The sequence below is a fragment of the Lipophrys pholis genome (genome assembly GCF_963383615.2).
Source record: "Lipophrys pholis genome assembly, chromosome: 2".
NCBI classification, from domain to species: domain Eukaryota; kingdom Metazoa; phylum Chordata; class Actinopteri; order Blenniiformes; family Blenniidae; genus Lipophrys; species Lipophrys pholis.
Genome location: NC_137636.1, coordinates 31747202 through 31768428, shown reverse-complemented (window position 1 = coordinate 31768428; position 21227 = coordinate 31747202). Strand labels below are relative to the sequence as shown.

Here is a 21227-nt window from a genome sequence, read left to right as displayed (position 1 = left end):
TAGAAAAACCCAAACTCCCAACAGCTTGACTACTGGTGTCCAGGTTCCTGCATGTAGAGAAAACTTTTAAGCTTTGAGAGAAGAACCTGTGCCTGGAGAAAAGCCCCACGTGGAGAATATGTGAAATGCCCAACTCCCCAACTAAAACTCCAACCGGAGACCTTCGGGCAGAGAAGTGAGAGTGCTGACCGCCACACCACCGTGCAAAGCCCATATGATGGTGGATATTCAAACACTTTGTTTGAACTAATTCGCTCTTTTCCGTCTGGTTATTTGTTCGTTCCTGTTGTTCCAATATCTTCTTTTGATGGTTGCTGCAACACTTTTATTGCATTTTCATTTTGCCAAAAACTTGCACTCATGTTATGCTGTTGTAATTTTATTTTATTCTATTAGTCCAGTCTAATTTCATTTCATATTGTGTTACTCTGTCTTAACTCACTTGCTCGGTTTATTTCCGTTTACTGTATGTTTGTACGTGATGTTTGTCTCATTCCTCTGCTGTTGTTTGTCTGACAGCGAGGAATCTCCCACTTTATGTCCAGGCTTGGGGGCCTTCATATGTGGCCTTTCCTTCTTCTCTATGTATGCTCATGGAGTCTCTAGGTGAACAAATGTTTCCTTCCTAAAACATATGTTACCAGCTCAGTGTTGCCCCCTGTAGGTGTGAATAAGAGTGGCGGTCTGTCTGTCTGTGTTTGCTCAGTGATGGACGAGCGAGCTGTCCTGGCGTTTCCTGCCTTCGCCGTCTGGGAGCAGCTCAAGTACGAATCTAGATGAATAGAAATGGATAGATGGATGTTGTTGCTTCTTATGTTTTTTATTTGAGTCTTTAAAAGTGTTCAAAACTGAGTATGTCGGTGTTGTTATTATAACCAAAATCAGTTAATTTCACCGAACGCTGCAAAATAAGAGCAGGCCTCCGAACACCTAAAGTCACAAGCTATCAGGCTGAAGTGTTGATCTGAGCGTCAGCTGGTGTCACTTCTGCTAGAAACGTTCTCACTGGACTGTTGCTCTTTTTATAATCGCTCAGTTTTTTTTTTGTGTGTTCGATTTGTCCGTCTATTTAACTGCTCACTTAATATTATTTCTATTTTGACAACTAAAGCCAAAGTAATCTGCCAGTTGGAATAATTTATTGTGCCTGTTGATTTTTATCATTGACATAATAATTTATCATTGATTTTATTTTGTCACATTTTCATTTGCCAAGATCTTCCACGGGCAAGTACAGTGTGTCAGCCACACAAACCACTAAGCTTCTGTAATTTGCCAGCTTACAGTCTTGCCAAGTCATTTGCCTTTAAAAACGACCAAAAAAAAAGAAAAAAGGCCAGCGTGTAAGATTCACACGGATCAAATAGAAGAAACGCAAATGTGGTGATCAAAACAATTTTTGCATGGAATCACCAAACTATGATGAAGTGTTTTTGTTTCATTACAATGAACTGCTCAGGAAAGGAACGTGTACCGGAGTTCTTTGACTTGACGTTCTTCGGTGTTGATGGTGACTTAGGGGGAGACATTTCTGCCTCTGCGTCGTCACTCTGACTTGGGTCTTCGTTACACTCCTCTTTTACTGACAGATCTGCAGAGAAAAGACGCGAGGGCATGAGTATTGTGATTAAATGGTGTAGATTAAGAAATGTAGTCGGGGGGGAAAAAACTGTGCTGACAAACACATGCATAATTATAATCAAAGCATACAGTGGCTCTGTATACCTTTGTTTTACAAAAATCAAGACACCATCATGATGATAGGTGTGTCTTCATCTGTTAAAACTTGTGATTGCACAAAAGCTATTCATTTTGCCACTCAGATCTCTCCTTCCTTCCCATGATAACCATCAGTGACACGTTAATAAAAAGCCATAGAAGACAGTAGATACAGTAGATTCCTCTAACCTCAGAGGAAAATGAACAAATCCTTTGGACAGTAGTTCTGACCTTGCTTGTTGAGGACAGACTCCTCAGCTTTGCCCTCGGCTTTATTGTCTCCCTCGTCGGGGATCTTGCTGGCCATGGTGCTGGACACGTAGAGCTTGTTGATGTCCAGGGTGGTCTTACTGAAGGGGGACATGGTCGAGTGCATGCTTGCATAGCCATTGGGAGAACAGCTGAGTGCAGCCAGGTCCAGGGCTTTCCCTCCTGTAATTATGGGGATGTTGAGGGACAGTTTGCGACGGCGGTTGGGAGAGGATGACTTGGTGATGGAGAGGGGAGGGGGTGAGGAGAACTTGCGGCTGGCACGTGGCGACGTGGGTGGCTCGCCGTAGAAGAGTTTGTTGTTCTGGCTGCTGGCAAAGAAAAGCTCCAAAGAGCTGCAAGAGAGGAGAGAAAGAAAAAATCCGACTGTCAGGCGGAGAATGCATGTATGTCTTGATGAAACTTTCCTATTTTGGGGGGAAAAAAATAATTACAAAGTGTGGAAAGAGTAGAAATGGTGTTAATGGTGGGGATGCGTGGTGGGCTTGGTGTATGTAAGCAGAGGCAGAGCGGGGACACATTAACCACAGGGCTCTTTGGGAGCTCCTGCCTCTTTTATTTAAGCTACATTGTTTAAGACAGCATCCTCCTTGCACTGAGAGCCACCCCCTCTGAAGGCCTATAAATAGCATGTCAAGTGACAGTGTGGGAGGCACGGGTGCTGCCAACAGCAACCAGCCCAGGGGAGGCCCACCGAGACATGGAGAGAGAGAAACAGAGGGAGAAGGGGAGCCAGATAGAGACGGAGAGGGAAAGTGGGAGAAGCAGACAGAGGTGCAGTGCAAAAAAAAAAAAAAAAAAAAAAAAAAGCAGAGGCGAAAACAGTGATACAGAAAGGGAGGAGGCGAGAGAAGAGCAACATAGTGGATATGGATTCCACCACAGCGAAGGCTGTTGGCTTAGAGTGGGCGAATGGGAAGCCTCCAGCCCTGTATGGCGTTACATGCAGCCATGTTGTGTCTCTTCGGCTGAATTCACAAAACTGTGAGGTGAGGAGACGGAGGGAGGCTTGGATGGATGGATGAAAGGAGAGGAGAGGCGAAAGAAGAGAACCGAAAACAAAGTGGAGTCAAGTGAAGAAGGAAAGAAGACAGACCAGTGGAGATGTAGGAGAGGGGGAAAGAGAATGACATAAAGAGAGGAGAGGAGAGGAGAGGAGAGGAGTGCAGGGTCTGGGTGAAAAACACCACTATCAATATTTAATAGCGTAGAGCCGCTGCAGATGTTGGGAGAAAGGAAGAGAGTGAGGGAGGAGGAGAGGAGAGAAGAGGACAGGAGAGGAGAGGAGAGGAGAGGAGGGGAGAGGGTGGGGTCCTGCAGCAGAGTAAAGGGTTGCCATGGTGACAGCGCAGCGGAGAGAGGGATGGTCAGAGTTGTGGAAAGAAAAAGAAAAACCAGAGAACAGAGAAGGGTAAAAGACAGGATCGAGAAAGAGGAGGAGGGGTTCAGAGCGAGGTGGGCGGACGCAGGACCCGATTAAGGATGGCGGCGGCCGGACGGCGTGCTGGCGTGACCTCTGGCTGCCTCAGCTCCCGTCCCTCCTCACCTGGACAGGGTATGATAGCATGATGGAGCGCCAACGGACCGGCCACGTGAGAGCAAAGACTAATTCTGACAGCGGGGAAGTCCCACCTCTTCACTGCACCATTGCTGCTGCTGCATCCTCAGGAGAAAATATGTGGAAATCTCAAACTTTGTTCCGACTCTAATTGTCATGAACCGCAGGGATGAACTCTGCAGTGAGCGACTTGTAGGAGTTTAATGTAACAGATTGTCTTTGCCCCGTGGTTTTGATGCAGTCCACCTCTGAACACGCAGAGAATGGGCAGGAAAATCCACACGTAAGAAAAGCTCCTGTCGGAGAAGCTTTGAGGAAGTTGCTATTGGAGTGGAACAGGAACAATGGCTGTGATTAGGGGAGTTATTGATCTAAATACTGTCACCACCTTTGCATATGAAGCTGAAACTAACGCTCATCCAGTAGAGACGTGTGTGCTCTAAAACGGGTGTTACTCAAACATCAAGCTGACAAAAGTTGTAAAGTATCTCTGATTTCATGTCAGAGTTTTTTATGCCTGTTTATATTTCTTTGATGCACGTGAGCATGTTTGACATGAGAGATAAACTCATTAGACTTAGGTTAAGAAAAAAAACTGCATACAAGCTTTCATGATGCAACTTGATTCCAATATTATGTTTCATGTGTGACAAAAACATCAAACCAGATCAACGGAGGATCGAATGGATCTGCAGGCCGCAGCAGTAAGACCTACTTCACCATTAACAAAGTAACTGTAGCAGGTTTAAGGCAGTAAAATCCAACGTTTTGGACATTTCACTGTATTTTCCAACAGTTAGCTTCAGCCAGTGTTAATGCTGAGATTGCACAACTTGTTCAGATCTCTTAAAAAAGTACCAAACCTCTTTGCACTAAAACAAAGAGGAAGAGAATTTAGAAACTCTTGAGCAAGTCCTCAGACTGATCCACACATTGCTGACAACTCAGTTATTGTGTCAACACTGTAAAAATACAAATATGTGCACATAAAGACATCCCATAATAAGAATGCGCAAGTTATTTCTTCAAGTAACTAGTAACTCTACTACTTTCTGATATTTAACTAGTACAAGTGTTCAAGTACCCACTTGTCCAACACTGAAAACAGATTAAACTGATGTTATGACTTATATCGAGAAAGAAACATGATTATTTAAAGATGATTGTTTTAGTATTATTCTTTGTTTGTAGAAATTGCATTTAACAACTGTAGGCTTGCCACAAAACCAAAAATCTATCATTTTAAGCACACACGTACACAAAAAATATGTTTCAATTAGAATAACAAAACCTCCTGTGTTATTCTGCAATTATGTGTGTTAATTACTTGAAGTAAAAGGAGCTGAAGAAGTTCCAGGTGAAACCTCTTGGGTTCACTCACCGTGCGGGGATGGCACTGATGGGCTTCTTGTAAATGGTGATGAGCTTGTCCAGCACGACGTCAGCGCTGGTGAACACGCGGTAAGAGTGAAGAAAAGTGTTCAGGAAGTCAATGGAGAGAAAGCGCAGGTCGGTCAGCCTCTCCAACAAGCGTTCCACGCTGGCGTAGCGAATCTGCAGCACCTTGCAGGAGTTCATCATCTTGCTGAAGCGAATGTCGACATCGTCACAGTACAAGCTGGTGTCCGACCTGCGTCAGGATTCAAGGAATGTACATTTAGTAAGTTAGGTTTGAGTATGAGTTGTATACTGAACCATTCACGGCTCCTGGAGCATGCTTATGTTGTATTTAGTGTGCTATGCCGTGGTGGTGGCTGTGTGTACACTCACAGTGGGCTAAAGCTGAATTATATCTTTGGAAGTGTGACTTCACATGTGGATTCGTATTTATACAGTTTTTTAACAATTTCACATCAGAGTCAAAGATCCAACAACATTGTATTCAAAGGGTTTTCCCCCGATTCCAGCCTTGTCCTTGAATTTCCTCCAGTCTAAAAGTCCCTCTGGTGAGCTCTACTGAGAACAGGCTGTTTCTGTGTCTGTACCTTTAAATGATATTGAGCGGTGTCTGTTTTCCGCTCGCGTTGGCAAGGAGAAACAATGGCAACCGTATGTTATTTTAGAGGGCAGAGCTCATTAAAGTGTGGGGCAGTCAAAGGGAGTATCCACCATCAGAGAGGGTGTGGTTATTTCCCTGCATGATGTCATGAAGGGAACATCTCTGATTGGCCTGTATGAGCAAACGTTTGAGTGAGTCACTTCTGGGGCCTCAGGCTATGGGGACACTTGCTACTGTTAGAAAATCATTAAAAAGGGAATTTTGCACAATATGGGACCTTTAAAACTCGTGATTCCTTCAAACTACATCCTTCAAAGACAATCCTCACAAGCATAGACGTACAAAGTGTGTGATTTTGTTCATGAATCTTTCATACGTTGGTCATGTATTTATGTAATTTCATCGTCAGTCTCAGTTTGTACAAGTATAATATACGTGCGTTGCAGCTTGGTGTTTGACTCTCACTTAATCATCTGTGGCACGGAGACTTTACTGTTTTCCTCGAAGGCGTTCATCATCAGACCATTGCAGCGGATGTTGTCAATGCACTGTAAAGCAGCGAGACAGACAATAGAGAAAACAATACTGCAGCGAGGCGAGTCAGTTCATAAAGCTCTGGATGTTACTCATCAGTGCTACAGTATTTGTGTTTTCTTCCTATGATTGTTAACTCTCACATTTTCTGCGGCAACAGGACCTTTAAATGAGAATTTCACCGTTACTTTCTGCCTTCATATGCAGGTATTGAGCCTGTATGAATACCTGGCTGATATCGCTTGTCCACGCCGACTTCTCCTGCCTGGACGAAGCCACCAGGATGACGGTGTAAGGCTGGCTGTCTTTGGGCTCCACCATCACTTTGAAGTCCAGGTGCTCAGTGTCCTGGCCACTGCGCTCCCCTTTGGCTGCAAGATACACCAGCAAACGTGTCAATAGGCTTATTTTTATATATTTACTGACACTGCAATTTATCATTATTATCATTATTATTATTTATTTTTTATTAATTAATTATGCATGCTAAAGGCTATAGAAACCACAGAGCCTGATCACTGCCGCAAAGAGAATTTCAGATTGAACAAAAACCAGGTTGTTCATATCAGCTTTGCAGAAACAGTATTAGGCGTGAACTTTTCACGAATGTCCTCAAACTAGCTTTTGCCCCAAAACAAAGAGAAAAGTTACATGTGTCATCATTTATAGGTTATTTTTACCATCATTTCATTGGACGCCCACTTTTTGACACCCATAAGGTGATTATCATAGTGGGATTGAATGGAGAAGGTGAAAACAGGGTGTCAGTATTACTTTAATAGCAGTTCTTTGTATATAATGAAGGACAAGTTTGTTTAAGCACAATCATAACTTTCCAGTTGTTATCTACGAAGGTTTGTTTGATAAAGTGAGAAACACTGCTGCAATATTGATGAATCACTGCAGCTCCAAGGAAACATGGAGATTTACAATTTTCTGTTTGTAACATGACGCTAAATAGTTTTGAAATGATATTTTCACAGAAAACCTGGGTTGCTTATTGTTTACAAATTAAAAGTCCGTCCAATCAGCATAAAGGTGGTAAGTTACACTCGTCGTCGGTCCCCTCTGGCTCCTCCATCAGGGTGCAGTCGATCAGAGACACCACTCCATTCTGTGACGGGGTTAAAAGTCACATGGTCACATGATCAAGCCAGCTCTTGGTTCTTACAGTTGCTGCATCGCAGCGTCACACGGTGTCAGTCGGTGTGGAAGGATCACCTTGGTGATGTGAAGCTTTCCTCCGGAACCTCGGGTACATATGATGAGGTGTTTGGAGAAGAGGAAACACTGTCTCTCACCCTCCTTCTTCAGAGACAGGGAGCCCAGTCGGCCTCTCGTGATCTTCCCTTTCTCACTCATTGGAACCTGGATCAGAGAACCTGTGGAGTCCAACACACAAACGTTTGATGAAAAAAAAATAACAAAAGGCCCCCCCATATAATCAAATTCATATTTCAAGATTACATTTAATGACTCCTTCAAAAGCACTGAACTTGATTAGTTAAAGATTTAAGAGTAAAAGTCCTTTTGTCGTTATAAATAAGTATTCGTCAATAAATCAGGAGTGTAGTTTTTCTGGCCTGCCTGAACAAATAAATAACTTCTAGCAGGAGTTGGTTCAGGGGCAGGAAAAATCTGTTATCAGGGGGAAAGCCTTATTTTCCAGGTTTTTTTTTTATTTATCTTTTAAATTCAAAACTCCAACTGGGAGCAGTATGAACACATCTGCAAGAATGATTTTCATTCTCTCTTATGCGTTGTGTATTGCTGGAGAACAGAATTTTTCTTTTTCCTGTGTTCTTGTCAGATGATTGTGCTTCTACTATATCTCTATCAAAGGGGTCATATTATGCAAAATCCACTTTTTATTGGCTTTCCAACAGTAATAATCATCTCCAGACCTGGACTGACCCAGAAGTGAAGAAAGTCTGTCCTCTCTCTCCCCGGCTTGTTTCAGATTTTAAAAAGTGTGTTGCTCCAACGAGCCAAAATCAGAAATCAAACCCTATATAGTGTCATCGGAGGTTTAGCCATTCCCAATCAAGGTAGGCCCTCCCTTTGACTCCTCCCACAATTAGGCAGCTCTGCTCTGGCACATGGCACCACGAAAGGAAATACTTCCTCTTCTTCCCAAGATGGGCATGTGTGGGCGGAGCCAGTCCAGCTCACACAGACACAGCAGATTCTGAATGCAGCTCCTATGATCCAATATTCAAATGGATGGAAAATCAAGGAAAAGATGGATTTGGGGCAATAATGTTGGAATACAACGTTTTTGGTCAAATGACTGATTGATGAAAAACTGTATAATATGACCCCTTTAACAAACACATTGTTGTGGACTATGATTCAGGCTCTGTGGGGGAACGCCTCCTCTCGTCCTCTGGCTCAGTGTCAGTGGATCAGTCTCAAACTCAGCTGTAATTTACGTCATTGCTCTAGGGTGAGTATTCACATCTTACCTTGTCTAACAAAAGTCTGGCTGGTGTCGAGCAGCACTTCACAGCCCTCCACAATCATTCGCTCGATGGCCAAGTTCTTCCTGATGTTCTCGGTCTCGCTCACCTCGTCGTGCATGATCCTGAAAGTACGAGCACAAAACTCTAATCAGTCAGGACTTTCTGGGCATCAGCTACTTCATTACCAGATGATTTATGCTACTGCAGTTATTGTCATTGTACAGTTTGTTTTAAACACTCCGTACCTGGAAAGTTCCTCCAGTTTTGACTTTGCATAGTCCAAACTGTTTCTCTCCACGTGCTCATGGGGAGTGTGAGCCAGCAGCTCGTGCAAAGTCAGGATGTACCGAGGAATCTGAGAGAGAGAAGTGTGGTTTACAGGTGGTTTTGATTATATCGTGTTTTCTAGGGACCTCCTACCAGAACAATGAAAATGGCTTCATCGTCTGTTTTGTGTGTGTGTTTTTGTGGGGCGTTTGAAAGAGGGTGGACAGGATGGATTCACAGCCACGGCTAATCAATGAGTCAGATTCTCTTCAGTATATATATATATATTTTTTTAAAATTCCTAGTCAGTGTTTGTTTGTGGAAAAAGCGCCACAAATGAGGAGCTTATGTAACTGCATGACCTTATCACAGCGCTTTGGTCCACTTTTCAAAGCACAATGGGTAAAATAACCCCCAAAAAAGGTGTGAATGTTTTGATCACCCAATCGAATCAAGTCCCTGGACGATCTTGGTGTTATATGACGTAGGTTTTTCACTAGATTGGAGCGACAATCTCACTGTTCAGTGTCTCAAAACATCCCATTTCACTGGATTGTGGCTTCAACATAATGCCATTACACCCAATGCGCTTTATCTCTAAAATGTTCCAGACTGGAAACTCAGAGGAAACTCACCTGAAACATGGGGTAAGTGAGGAAGGTCTCCAGCGTCCTCTCCTCACAGTCAGGCTTGGCCTCATACTGCTTCAGAAGCTTGTCGAAGTCTCTGTTCTGCTTGCAGTGGGCCAGAATCTGCAGACTGTACTGGTGGTTCCTCACAAACTCTTGGTAGATGTTCAGCATGGGCAGCAGGATGTCAAACAGGTCGGCTGAGAACAGACACAGCTGTCCGTGTGAATCTTCAAAATCAATACTGTGTCGCCATGAGAGACGCAAAGAACCACTGACAGAACTGCCCGGCAGTCGGCGTGTCTCGGAATGTAAATAACTCAGAGTAACTTTGTTCATTAAGTCTGAGTTTCTATTACAATTTGGGTCTTTGAGTCATTAGAGTACCAGAGTGGTGACATCTGGGTCACAACATCACTGCACTTACCCAGCACCAGTGTGGGCCAGCTGGCTATCCTGGCCTTGAGGCCTTGGTAGAAGATCTGATGGAGGAACATGATGGTCTCACTAATAGAGCAAACAGGCAGACTTGTGGTCAAGAGCTGTTATTCATCACCTCCTGTGCTGCGATACGTCACTGACACTGTACACCAGGCACCTGTTGAGGAAGATGCTGCTGACGTCGTCGTGTGTGATGGGCGGTTTCTTGGAGCTGGCGGCCATGCGGAGCGGCCGCAGGAAGTTGTTGACCAGGATGTGGAGCTGCTGGACGTATTCGGCCTCGGCCTCCAGCATGCTGAACACCACCTGGTTCCTCTTCCTCATGCTTTCAGCATGCGGTGAACGGATGTAGTCCTGGATGATGGTTTTCCACTTCCTTCGGCAAATCCAACCTCGTAGGAAACTCTGGACCTGCGATGGAATCGGTAGAGACACAAACGTGATGCTACATTTGTGGTAATTGTGAACCCTCACCTTGTAAATTAGGACTCTTGTGCAAAGCTTTTAGACTGTCTGTCACTGTGCTTGTTATTAAAAAAAACTAGAGCAACACTCGGTAGAGCTCAGATCTTTGCCAACGCCACACCAACAGCTACATCACTGTGTGAAACACTGAGCAGGGAGCGTCTCCATGGCAACAGACGCTGCTCTCCACTGATATCTTTCGATCTCCTCCATGACGTGCCTCTCTCACCCATTTTATATGGGAAGTTTTTCAGCAGTTCTTTTTGGAATTTATTCGGAAACCGTTATCTGCTAACATCCCAAAATCTACTTTATTGGTCCTTGGACGATGACAAATCATCCCTGAAAATTTCATTGGATTCAGTTTAGTAGATTTTGCAAAAAGTTGGTAAAATACATACAGATCAATAAATAAATAAATACATGCAGACGAACACATAACCTTCTCAGCCAACTTTGTTTGTCGCCCAACTTTCGTTGGTAAAGGTAAAAAAGACACTAACTTCAGACCTCAGAAAAATTTTTAACATTCCAGCTAAAGCTAAAGTTGGCCCTAATTTACGCCTGATAAATAGTCTGACCTGTTTGTACCGCGGTTAGTTGGAGGCAATGCAAGATGTAGCAGATTTTTCCACCAAATTTAAAGATGCACATTTAATATTCAACAAGAGCAATCAGAGATTTCTGACGTCCCTCAAAGTTTGAAAACTCAGAAAAAAAATATCACCACCAAAACTGAATGGAATCTTCCAAATATCTATCTGTGGTGAACGTCTCGCCAAAACCCGTGTAATAGTTTTGAATTAATCTTGCTGACAGACATACATGCAGACAGACACATATACACTGATGATTTCATTACGTCGATGTATATACGATGTAATAATCTGCAAACTGTTCATCTGGATTGTTTTAAGATTCTTTGTAGCTATGAATTAAAACAAGAAGTTGAGTGTAATGACAGTCTTTCCCTGATTTACAGGGAGACTGGCACATTAAACTATATCAAAACTGCCCGAGACAAAAGAAGCTACTTTTTTTTTTTATATATTAACAAATTATTCGATTTTCAATTTGAGAAATCAACTATATATGTTTGATCTTTTTCTTAACCTTTCTTAACACCTCACATTGTATTTTTGCGCAGTGACCATAACTCACTTTTTTGATCTTCTTGATCTCCGTGTCGTCATCGCTGGGCGGCACCTCCGGATTGGACTGGATCTTCTCATTGTCCTTCAGCAGTCCAGCAATCTAAAGTTCAAAATTATAAGAGATGAGCAAAATGAGAACATACTGTGCACAGCTGAAACTCCTAAAAATCATCACGATCTGGAGGATTCCATATCCTCTTCCATCACTTCATATCTTTATTGTGATTGTTCGTGTCTTATTCAATGAGTCTGGGAAGCTTTTGTTCATCTCTGTTGCTGTCCATTAACTGGTTCAAATATTTAAGTACACAAACTGCACCAGCCACATTGAAATGTAATTTATTGTGTTTTATTCAAGCCTGTTGCATTTACTTCCATTAACACTCAGTGCGTGCAAAATACACTCTTAATAAAGGACCAAAATCAAACAAAACAGCTCAAAGTACATTACTCATGCACACTTTGGCCACGAAAAGTGAGACTATTATCATTATTGATGCAAAGAGGAGTATTTTTGTACAACAAAAGCGAATTCATTCATATTGAAAACATTCAGTTCAATTGAAGCTATCCATTAGCACATTAAAGAGAAATGCATTTGATCTAGTTTAGACTGAATAATTAGGATTCAAAAGACTCAGTGTTGCAGAGAGTCTAACAAGCCGCGACGCTCCCTGTGAACCCAGAGCATTGTGGTTTGGTATCTGGGTCGTGACCTTTGTCCTGTCACTACTCTCCGTCTCTCCTCTTTCTGCCTCAACACTCCTACCGTCGTTTCTCGCTTTGTCTCCACCGCTCAACCAGACAAGACACATTCCCAGGTTTTACCAGCGTGACACTGCCAGGCAGGTTACCTCTGATTTTAGCCGCTCGATCTCGATTTCCCCGTCCTCTATCTGTTGTCGAAGTTGCTTGGCAACTGTTTTCTCCGTCTCCACTATTTGGAGTAGATGAAGATACTTCTGCATGAGGGTCTCATGCTCCGTAGCCAGGTTCCTGTAACTATACAGACACACATGCGCAGACATCGTACGGACCTCATTAACACGTGTTTCATGGGCTCTCCATAGATTCATCAACACCGGCAGTCCTCTGATCATATGTTTGAACCGCAGACATTATTACATCCACACCGAGAGAAACTGCACTTATGCAGCCTATTCTTTAAATAATCTACCGTGTGGGAAAGTCCAATCACGTACATTGCTCAGTTCAACCAATTATGTTTAGGCCACAAGATATTTGCAACCATGAGCCTTTGCACGTGTGTAAATCATGTCTGACAGTTTTAATGTCTCATGATGGGAAAAATTTTTAAATCATTAGAATTTATTTTGAATCAATGGATGATGGCGGGGGAGCACTTTAAATGTCCTACAAGAGTGAAAGGATTTAGTTTTAAAGGAAGCTGAGGAAATGTATGAAACATTAAATTGAATGTGAGAAACAATCATGGTAGATGAAAACAAACCTTCAGTTATTCCATCATCAGCTCAGTTAGTCTGAGTCGCTCTTGTACTAACTCTTTGAGTTAAAACAGTGATTGGTTGACTGATCGCTCTATTGATTGAGATCTAGAAAGATCCAGTCTTATGTCATATTAAACAGTAAGAGAAAAATTTAATTACCATAATATGTAGTTGAGTCGTCAGGGTTTTTTTTTCATTCTGAATCTTAAAAATATTTTTAGTCGAGGTAGTTCCAGTTAACGTTACACCATTAGATCAAATCAGTTCTGCACCAAATTGCCATTTCATGTCGCCATAAGCCTGTCTGTTAAGTTTCACTTTACAATTATTAGGTTGGTTTTATTTCTTTTAAGTTGTCTAGCTCTCAAAAGGGCATGGTACAAGATTGTTTTTCAAACGAAACCATTATGTGATGTTTTAGACAACTACATAAATAAAGTGGTCATTCACTAACTATATGTTAAACACTTGCAAAGAGGAGCCTTTTCCTCGGAGCATCCTCAGCAGAATGACGCCGAGCGTTACCTGGCCTGTGTGATTGCAGCCACCCATTCATCGCAGTCCTTCACGTCCTCCGTGCGCAGCTCCAAAGCTTTCTGGTTGTCGTGATTAAACGTGACTGTGAAGTAATACTGGAAAACAAATGCAAAGACAGCTGGAGTGACTTTTTTTCTTTTCTCCCCGTATAATCAAATAATCAGAGTATATTCAAGAGGAGTTTTTGAAAATGACAAAGCTCAGGTAAGCCTTATACTAAAGCATCATTGAGCCACTATTTCTTTAAACCTGAGCTAAATTCAAGCTGGAGTTGTATGTGTACACGTGCAGTGACGTGTGTGTGGGAGAGAGATCTTATGGGAAAAGTCTTGAGGGATTCATTACAAAGCCTCTGTGCATTCGGCCTGTAACCAGGCAACTCACCTCTGAATGGGCAGAAACCCCTCGACTGACGCCATGCTCACTTTAGTTCAGCTTTGCTTTGGTATACAGATTTGGCTGTGTGTTAACCACACCTACACTTGTGGGTCTTCAACATTTTTGCTCACTCACAAATTTACCACAGAGCCTTAAATGTTCAGTTACAGCAATGCCAGCAAATGTCTGAGGAGGTGTTTCCTCACAGGCTTCAAAACAAAATCCCCAAATCAAGAAAGTGGCGCGTCACATTACGTAACACTGATGCATTGTAAACAGACCTCCACGAATATCTTCATCTTATAACAAAGATGGCTCATCGCTGTTGGCCAAGGTCTCGTCTCCAGACTGTTAGAACCCAATGAAAAGCCCATCAGATGATAACTAACTAACTAACGAACGAACGAACGAACGAACGAACGAACGAACGAACGAACGAACGAACGAACGAACGAACGAACGAACGAACGAACGAACGAACGAACGAACGAACGAACGAACGAACGAACGAACGAACGAACGAACGAACGAACGAACGAACGAACGAACGAACTAACTAACTAACTAACTAACTAACATGAGGTGCCTCACTCCTCTGTTTTGTATAGGAAATAAAATTTCGGGAGTTTACTGGGATTTATTTGGAAACGGTGCGCTGTTAACATCCCAAAATATCATCGATTGACCAACTTTTGTTGGCGAAGGTGACTAACTAACTAACTAACTAACTAACTAACTAACTAACTAACTAACTAACTAACTAACTAACTAACTAACTAACTAACTAACTAACTAACTCATTCTCACTCACTCACTCACTCACTCACTCACTCACTCACTCACTCACTCACTCACTCACTGTTAACAATGATCCTACGTCATACTAAACTCAATGATGGAGTTCCACAGAGTACCTTGCTGGGACCCATCCTTCTCAGTTGACACAGACCTTCTTCAGCCAATGTTGGTTAGTAGGCACTGCAGTATTACTACTATGCATACATGATCTAGCTCTTTATTTATTTGTTTCCAATCAGCTTATCGAAAGTCAAGGCCTCAACATATTCACTGAAACTGAAATAAGTGTTTGTGACGCTAAATGAGTCATAACTAAACCACCTCACTATGTCCATGGCTTCACTGTTGCTATAATCAGGAGAACCTCGCCTCAGTCAGTTTGTCGCGACGCCTTGAAAACCCTCTTGTTGTTCCAGATGGCTGCAGCCGAGGGACTAACAAACCAACAGGAGGCATCGCAACACAAACCAAAAGAGATTTTAATAATTTGCTCTCATAAAACTGCTTCCTGGAGGACCCTAGAGTTTCCAAGAGTTCAACTCTTCTGGAGCCAGTTCCCATCCTCCCCTGGTGCAACCACAAGTTTAAAGATCCATCTGGAAGATTCTTGTTTGGAAAGGTTTCTCGATGGTGCTGATTCACCCATTGTTCTTCGCTGTGCTGCCAAGAGTTTAGCTGCCGTGAGACCTGCTTCAATGAGCGTCTCTCCTCATTCTACATACAACATTGTTTTAATACGTCCTGTCGTTCACCCTCTCTCCTGCCCTCTCTCTACCTATAACTAGAGAAGATTCTGACTTTGGAATTCCTGATCTGTAGCTCCGGACTTCATCAGCCTGCAATATGTTCACTTTCCTGCTCCGTGTTGTTTTCTGTCTTATTTTCATTTTCACTTTTATTTCCCCATTTCCACTGCCAGCCGAAGCCAGACTGGTCCTGCTGACGTTAGTTTGGATGGGAAAAAAAAGAAGTTACTCTTTTGTGGAGCTTGTGACCATTGCAAGCAGTGAATTTATTTCCATTTAAATAAAAAGTTTCGATAATACAATGGCATGTGTTATGTAATGAGCATGTTATATTTAGGCAGTTTGAATTGAATTGAATTGAATTGAATTGAATTGAATTGAATTGAATTGAATTGAATTGAATTGAATTGAATTGAATTGGTGGACTAACGTTCCATATTTCCTGATTAGCAGGAGCAAATGCTTTTCGTTAATGCTGTGCCTCCCATCTCTCCAATCCCCTCAACTGATGTGTCATGCATTTTTTGGCAGCTATATTTAACTCCACATCACTGCATTTTCTTTTTTCTTTTTTTTTTCTTTTTTGTGCCACTGATACAATATCTGCTGGTAGGTGAGACAAAGTACACTGTAGTAGGTTCTTTAAAATCTGAACAAAAACAGTGTATTTCAGTCCGGAATTAAAAGAAACAGCAGAATTTACAGTTATGTAATCATAACAATGGCCTCTATTAAGTAAACCTCAAAGTGATTCTACCTCCTTTAAGATACTATTCAGCAATGAAGAGTGCTTCAATGCTTTTCTCAGACCTTTCAGTTAACATGTGAGTCTGTAATACCCAATAATTAATCAAGCCAATATCAGCAATATTCCATAAAATATATTTTTAAACTAAAGGTAGGGCAGAAAAAATATAACTTAAAGCAATGGGAAAGGAACACAAACTGATCATTTTCAAGAGAGACCTGTTAAATGTAGACTTTCAGTCTGTAAAAGTGTTTGACCGAGTTGCTTATGTAATATTTTAGAACGTCCTTTTTCAAAACGGGAATCACAAAAAAAAAAAAAAAAAAAGGTCTCAAATAATCCTGCTTTTTCTCATGAATGCTTCTTTTACTCTATGTATTTACGTCTATGTCGGCTCAGTTAACTAGATATGGGACTTATGTTCGACGACTGTAATGTGTTGATCTAAGTGAAATAAAACTGCAGAAATGAAAAACAAAACTCAGTCAGTCCCTCCTCATCCTCGCCGCCACTAAACACAGCCCACCTCGCTCCTCTTGTATGCCCGTATTTGCTGTACTCGCTAAATGGAGCACAATGCCAAGGCATGTTGTTGCACATTTTGTTGTCCCCTTTAAATGCACTTTTTCAGATGCAAATAGGGGTTGCCATAGTAACTGTGGGCTTAAACGTAGCTCGCCTTCTAAATGGGGAATAAGAACATTTAAAAAGTAGAACACTCCAAAGAATACAATGAGAACGGAGAGACAGACGAAGAGGGAGGGAGGAAAAAAAAAAATCTTTTGCCTTTTTGAGGAGTGAGGGCTAAAAAAAGCTCTGTAGCCCTGCAAGGTGGCAGTTGGCTTGGCATCTATTGGCTGCATTGTCCCTCTCCCTGTCACACACTGATAAGATCCTGTACTCTCTTGGCCATTTCTCCTGCAGCTCTGACACACAGTCACTGGGTACATGCACACACTGCAAATGCAGCGCTCAACAAAAACCTGGAATCTGCTGTAATCCGGACATGTAACAGGTTTTAATGTCAGGACTATACAGTGACGTTGCCTCTGACAGACTCTGCAGGATGCTTACTTGTCAGTCTCTGTTTTGTTTAGGGCTTTTTGTTTTGTTTTTTTTATATCAGGAGTGAAACGGGACTCTGTATGCCCGTAGACACCTGGAGCATTGATCACTCTTTCTGTCCTCATCTCACCTTTTCTGTGGAGTTGCTCAGTTTCAGAGATCGACATTGGCACATTGCAGGAGGGCACAGTGAGAAACTTGTACGTGTGAGGAAATAATTCCCATAAGATATACAGAAACAGACACCAGACATGCTGTGTGCAGTAAAAATGCATTTGTATCGCCACGTTTAATAAACAAACAAATTCACAAACAATGACATAATTCTGACACATATTATGTAAAAGGACATGTGCAGAACAGCGGACTGTGTTGTGCTAATTGACGGCTTTCAGAATCACTTAATTCACTGTTGAAATAAATTCACTGGAGCAGTCTGCATGATCGGCTGTCGTCATAGACGTCACTCAGTCCATACTTCATCTCCACTACACAGCTTGCCCCTTGTCCTGGCATGGTTTTAACCAAATAGGTGCAATGGGGAATATGCAAGTAGTTTGACATTATTGGAGAAACAGGAATAGTGTCTTTAAAAGAGATGTATGTAACCATCCTAACACTGAGCTGTATGAGCTTTAGCTTAAAGTCTGGTTGATTTATGCGGTGACAGCTCTTTGATTAGCAATGGCCAACCAGAAGGCTCGCTCCAAAAAACAACCGTGCTTTTGTTTTCTCTGTGTGTGTGTGTGTGCGTGCGTGCGTGCGTGCGTGCGTGCGTGCGTGCGTGTGTGCGTGTGTGTGTGTGTGTGTGTGTGTGTCTGTGTGTGTGTGTGTGTGTGTGTGGCATCTCCATCACAGTGAGAGGCCTTGTTTTGTTTTAAATTAACATCTAATAGTCACGTGTCTTTAACTTCCTGCGGTGCAGTATTTTAAACACTGATGTCAGTCCTGACAAAGAGCAGACGACAGCTGTTAGAGCTGCTAGAGTTGCTAGAGTTGCTAGAGCTGCTAGAGCTGTTAGAGCTGCTAGAGTTGCTAGAGCTGTTAGAGCTGCTAGAGCTGTTAGAGCTGTGGGGTTCAGCACCATGGACAGCAGCAGCAGGCAGAAACCAGAAGATCCACCAGGAGCGGATCCCAGCGGAGCCACAATCATGGATTTAGTCTGTCTCTGTCCTTTATTTATCTTCCGGTGAGTTGTTACAGTTAACATGTAAGAATTAGAACTGAGCATGGTCATCTCATGAAGCAACTCGATGTTAACTGATGGACCCGACAGATCCTCAAAAGGACAGTTTGAAGTCATTCTGGGGTCCAGCAGTGATGAAGACATCAGAATATGACCACAATACAAGGATTTGTTTGTACCTTGGGAACCGTTAATACTGTAGCTTGGTTATAAGTCTAATATTTTTCATTTGCTCCACCCACATGGGGGGATAAGCCTTAATCATTTTGAGAGCATATTGCTTTATTTGAACATGTTTTTTTTTCATATATAATGTTTGAATGTTACAACTGCTATATAGTTGAATGTGTTTTAATGAATCTATTAGTAGGTTTAACCTCCTTTTATTTAATTGCATTGATACAATGAAAAATGATGCTGTCATTAAGGCATCCCCCTGGTCCCTAGATTTTTTTTTCTGCTGCCCTCACTCCACTCTTTGAACGCCGACACTAACAGAGACCCTGTGGCTTCCAAACATGTCTCCTTCCAGCACAGCCATCGTCACAACAAATAACAAAACACACTCCTGTAATTACTGGCAACAACTACTTGTCGAAGTTTTGTCTGCAGTGCTGGAAGTGTGGATTTTTGTCACACTTAAGTCCACCAGGTTTTTCTTGTAAATGCTGATTTATTGCTGAACACACCACAGAGCCATGCGTCTCCCTGACTGGTGTCCCAGCGCTGCATGCGAAGCAGACGAGACTGCAGCTGGCAGAGCACATTTCAGGAGGTGACTGCAGCCATAGCTCACAGCAGCTTGACCACTTCTCTGGCTCTTTTGTGCCACAGCGTTCAGTTTCCCCAACAACAGCCCTCCTAAGCCCTTTACCCGGCTTCACATAGAGCAAACGTTGCTTTCACGGAGATTATTCCAGACTGTGTAACTGCCATTAAAAAAAAAAAGACAGTGGAAATTGTTGAGCCCTCACACATGTTAATCCGTGGCACTAAACGCTGAAGGAATTAAAGGGAATGGGGGATGTGGTGAGAAACAAAACCATGAGTGGGACACCGTTTGGTTTTTCATTCATGGCTGTCGTTAACACCCGGGATAATGGGAGAGCTATCAAATGAACCGAGCCGCTATAAACCGGGGGAGACACAGTTGCCAAGGTAGGATGCTATTAATATCAAGACAAGGAATTAAATCAATACGTCAAAACGACAGGGAAGGGGCAGCTCTCCTCCGCAAGATGGCAACCTACAAAGTTTGGGTGCAGTTTAAGTTTACTAAGTCTGTATATGCCGCATTCCCCAAAAATACTGTCTCGTGTCGGGCTGCGATGCAACAATTACTGTGCGCACTGTTTGCAAACTTTGCACGTGCACCGATCTCACGCGCTCTCGTTGCATTTCGAATTCCTTTGAGGAGGGCTGCGAGGCTATTTTAGTGCAGAATCGAGACAATCAATCAGGATGACGCCATTACGTAACTCTGAGCGTCAAGTGAACTATAAAGCACAGACGTCGCTGGGAAACTGTGTGCCTGGTTATTATATTTCGTGGGGAGGGAAATGGTAGCAGATCTGCTGCTTTATGCCGTGTCTGCGTGCACGTGCCCAAAAAAAACTGACGAGAGAGACTTTTAAGAACAAACACGCGGCGCGCGCGCGCAACACGCAGTTTACAGCCAGTGCGTCCGTCTGGTCGTCCGGATGAGACGGATCACCTCAGCGGTGTGCGTCGTTAAGACTTTCTAGAGGGAGCTCCCGGTGCGATCAGTGTCTTACCTGCTTCTCTAAGCATTCCTTGGCTGACAGAGACGGTTTGGGTGAGGGCGCGCGGTCACACGCGCATCCCTCCAACAGGTACAGTCCGGAGGGGCGTGAGCTGGAGTCGTTCTCGAAATAAAACAGCATATTCTGCAACAAGGCGAACCACTTTGAATGCCATTTTGTGTTGTCGGAGCTTTTCTTACTCAGACAACCTCGCCTCGTCCCGTCCTTCTTCGCCAAAAGCGCCAGATAGGTGATGTGGCCGTCATTGAGTCTCATCCCTTTCTGCATTTTGGCTGCGAATCCGAGAGGATTCTTACATGTTCTTCATCCTTCAGCGCCACCGAAACACGGTCAGACTTGGTGGGCAGCAGCCCACTCCTGCAGTGTGCCCATCGCCACTTGCCAGCAGTAATGTTCGCAACCTCGAGAGAGAGAGAGAGAGAAAAAAAAAAAAAAAGGGGGGTTTCAAACAAAGAAAAAAAGAAAAACAAGAGGGAAAGAAACTAGTCGGTCACACGTTCATCTGCACTGATCTGTCCACGCTGCCAGCAGACCACACGAGCTCCGACACGTCTTAGAAGAGCCTCCCTCGTGAGCCCGATCGCTCATGATGAGGACTGAAGTGTCCGCACACGCACGCGCACACGCCGCTCGCGCGCACCCTCAGCATCCCGCGCTCTCAGAGGGAGGAAGCGCAGTCACGTGACCTCTCCCCCGAGCCGCAGATTTCAGCACCTTGGACAGAGAGAGAGAGAGAGCGAGAGAGAGCGAGAGCGAGAGAGAGAGAGAGAGAGAGAGAGAGAGGGGGAGAGAGAGAGAGAGAGGGAGAGAGAGAGAGAGAGAGAGAGAGAGAGAGAGAGAGAGAGAGAGAGAGAGAGAGAGAGAGAGAGAGGGGGAGAGAGAGAGAGAGGGGGGGGAGAGAGAGAGAGAGAGGGAGAGAGAGAGAGAGAGAGAGAGAGAGAGAGAGAGAAGCGCATCTTCCTAATGTAGAGAATCCCGCAGCAGATAAGGCTCTTCAGGAACTGCCCCCCCCCCCTCC

The 21227-nt window shown here is 43.3% G+C and overlaps 1 protein-coding gene across 2 annotated transcripts in view; it reads right to left on the bottom strand.

Annotated features, from left to right (window-relative positions):
* Positions 1–20476, bottom strand: part of LOC308106655 (ras-specific guanine nucleotide-releasing factor 1-like) — a gene marked incomplete at its 5' end in the record, with an annotated part of 28615 nt that extends 8139 nt beyond the window's left edge. Inside the window, 16 exons of one of the 2 annotated variants that reach the window (XM_080458520.1) lie at positions 1469–1591; positions 1951–2324; positions 4929–5177; positions 6012–6094; positions 6309–6451; positions 7131–7194; positions 7302–7462; positions 8546–8664; positions 8788–8897; positions 9445–9638; positions 9866–9945; positions 10037–10290; positions 11506–11598; positions 12353–12500; positions 13493–13599; positions 20201–20476. In XM_080458520.1, the coding sequence (XP_080314646.1) occupies positions 1469–1591; positions 1951–2324; positions 4929–5177; positions 6012–6094; positions 6309–6451; positions 7131–7194; positions 7302–7462; positions 8546–8664; positions 8788–8897; positions 9445–9638; positions 9866–9945; positions 10037–10290; positions 11506–11598; positions 12353–12500; positions 13493–13599; positions 20201–20476 (2578 nt within the window). The remainder of the gene's footprint in view (positions 1–1468; positions 1592–1950; positions 2325–4928; positions 5178–6011; positions 6095–6308; positions 6452–7130; positions 7195–7301; positions 7463–8545; positions 8665–8787; positions 8898–9444; positions 9639–9865; positions 9946–10036; positions 10291–11505; positions 11599–12352; positions 12501–13492; positions 13600–20200) is intronic. The other variant, XM_080458521.1, reaches the window with a different exon arrangement.
* Between the last annotated feature and the right edge of the window lie 751 nt (positions 20477–21227).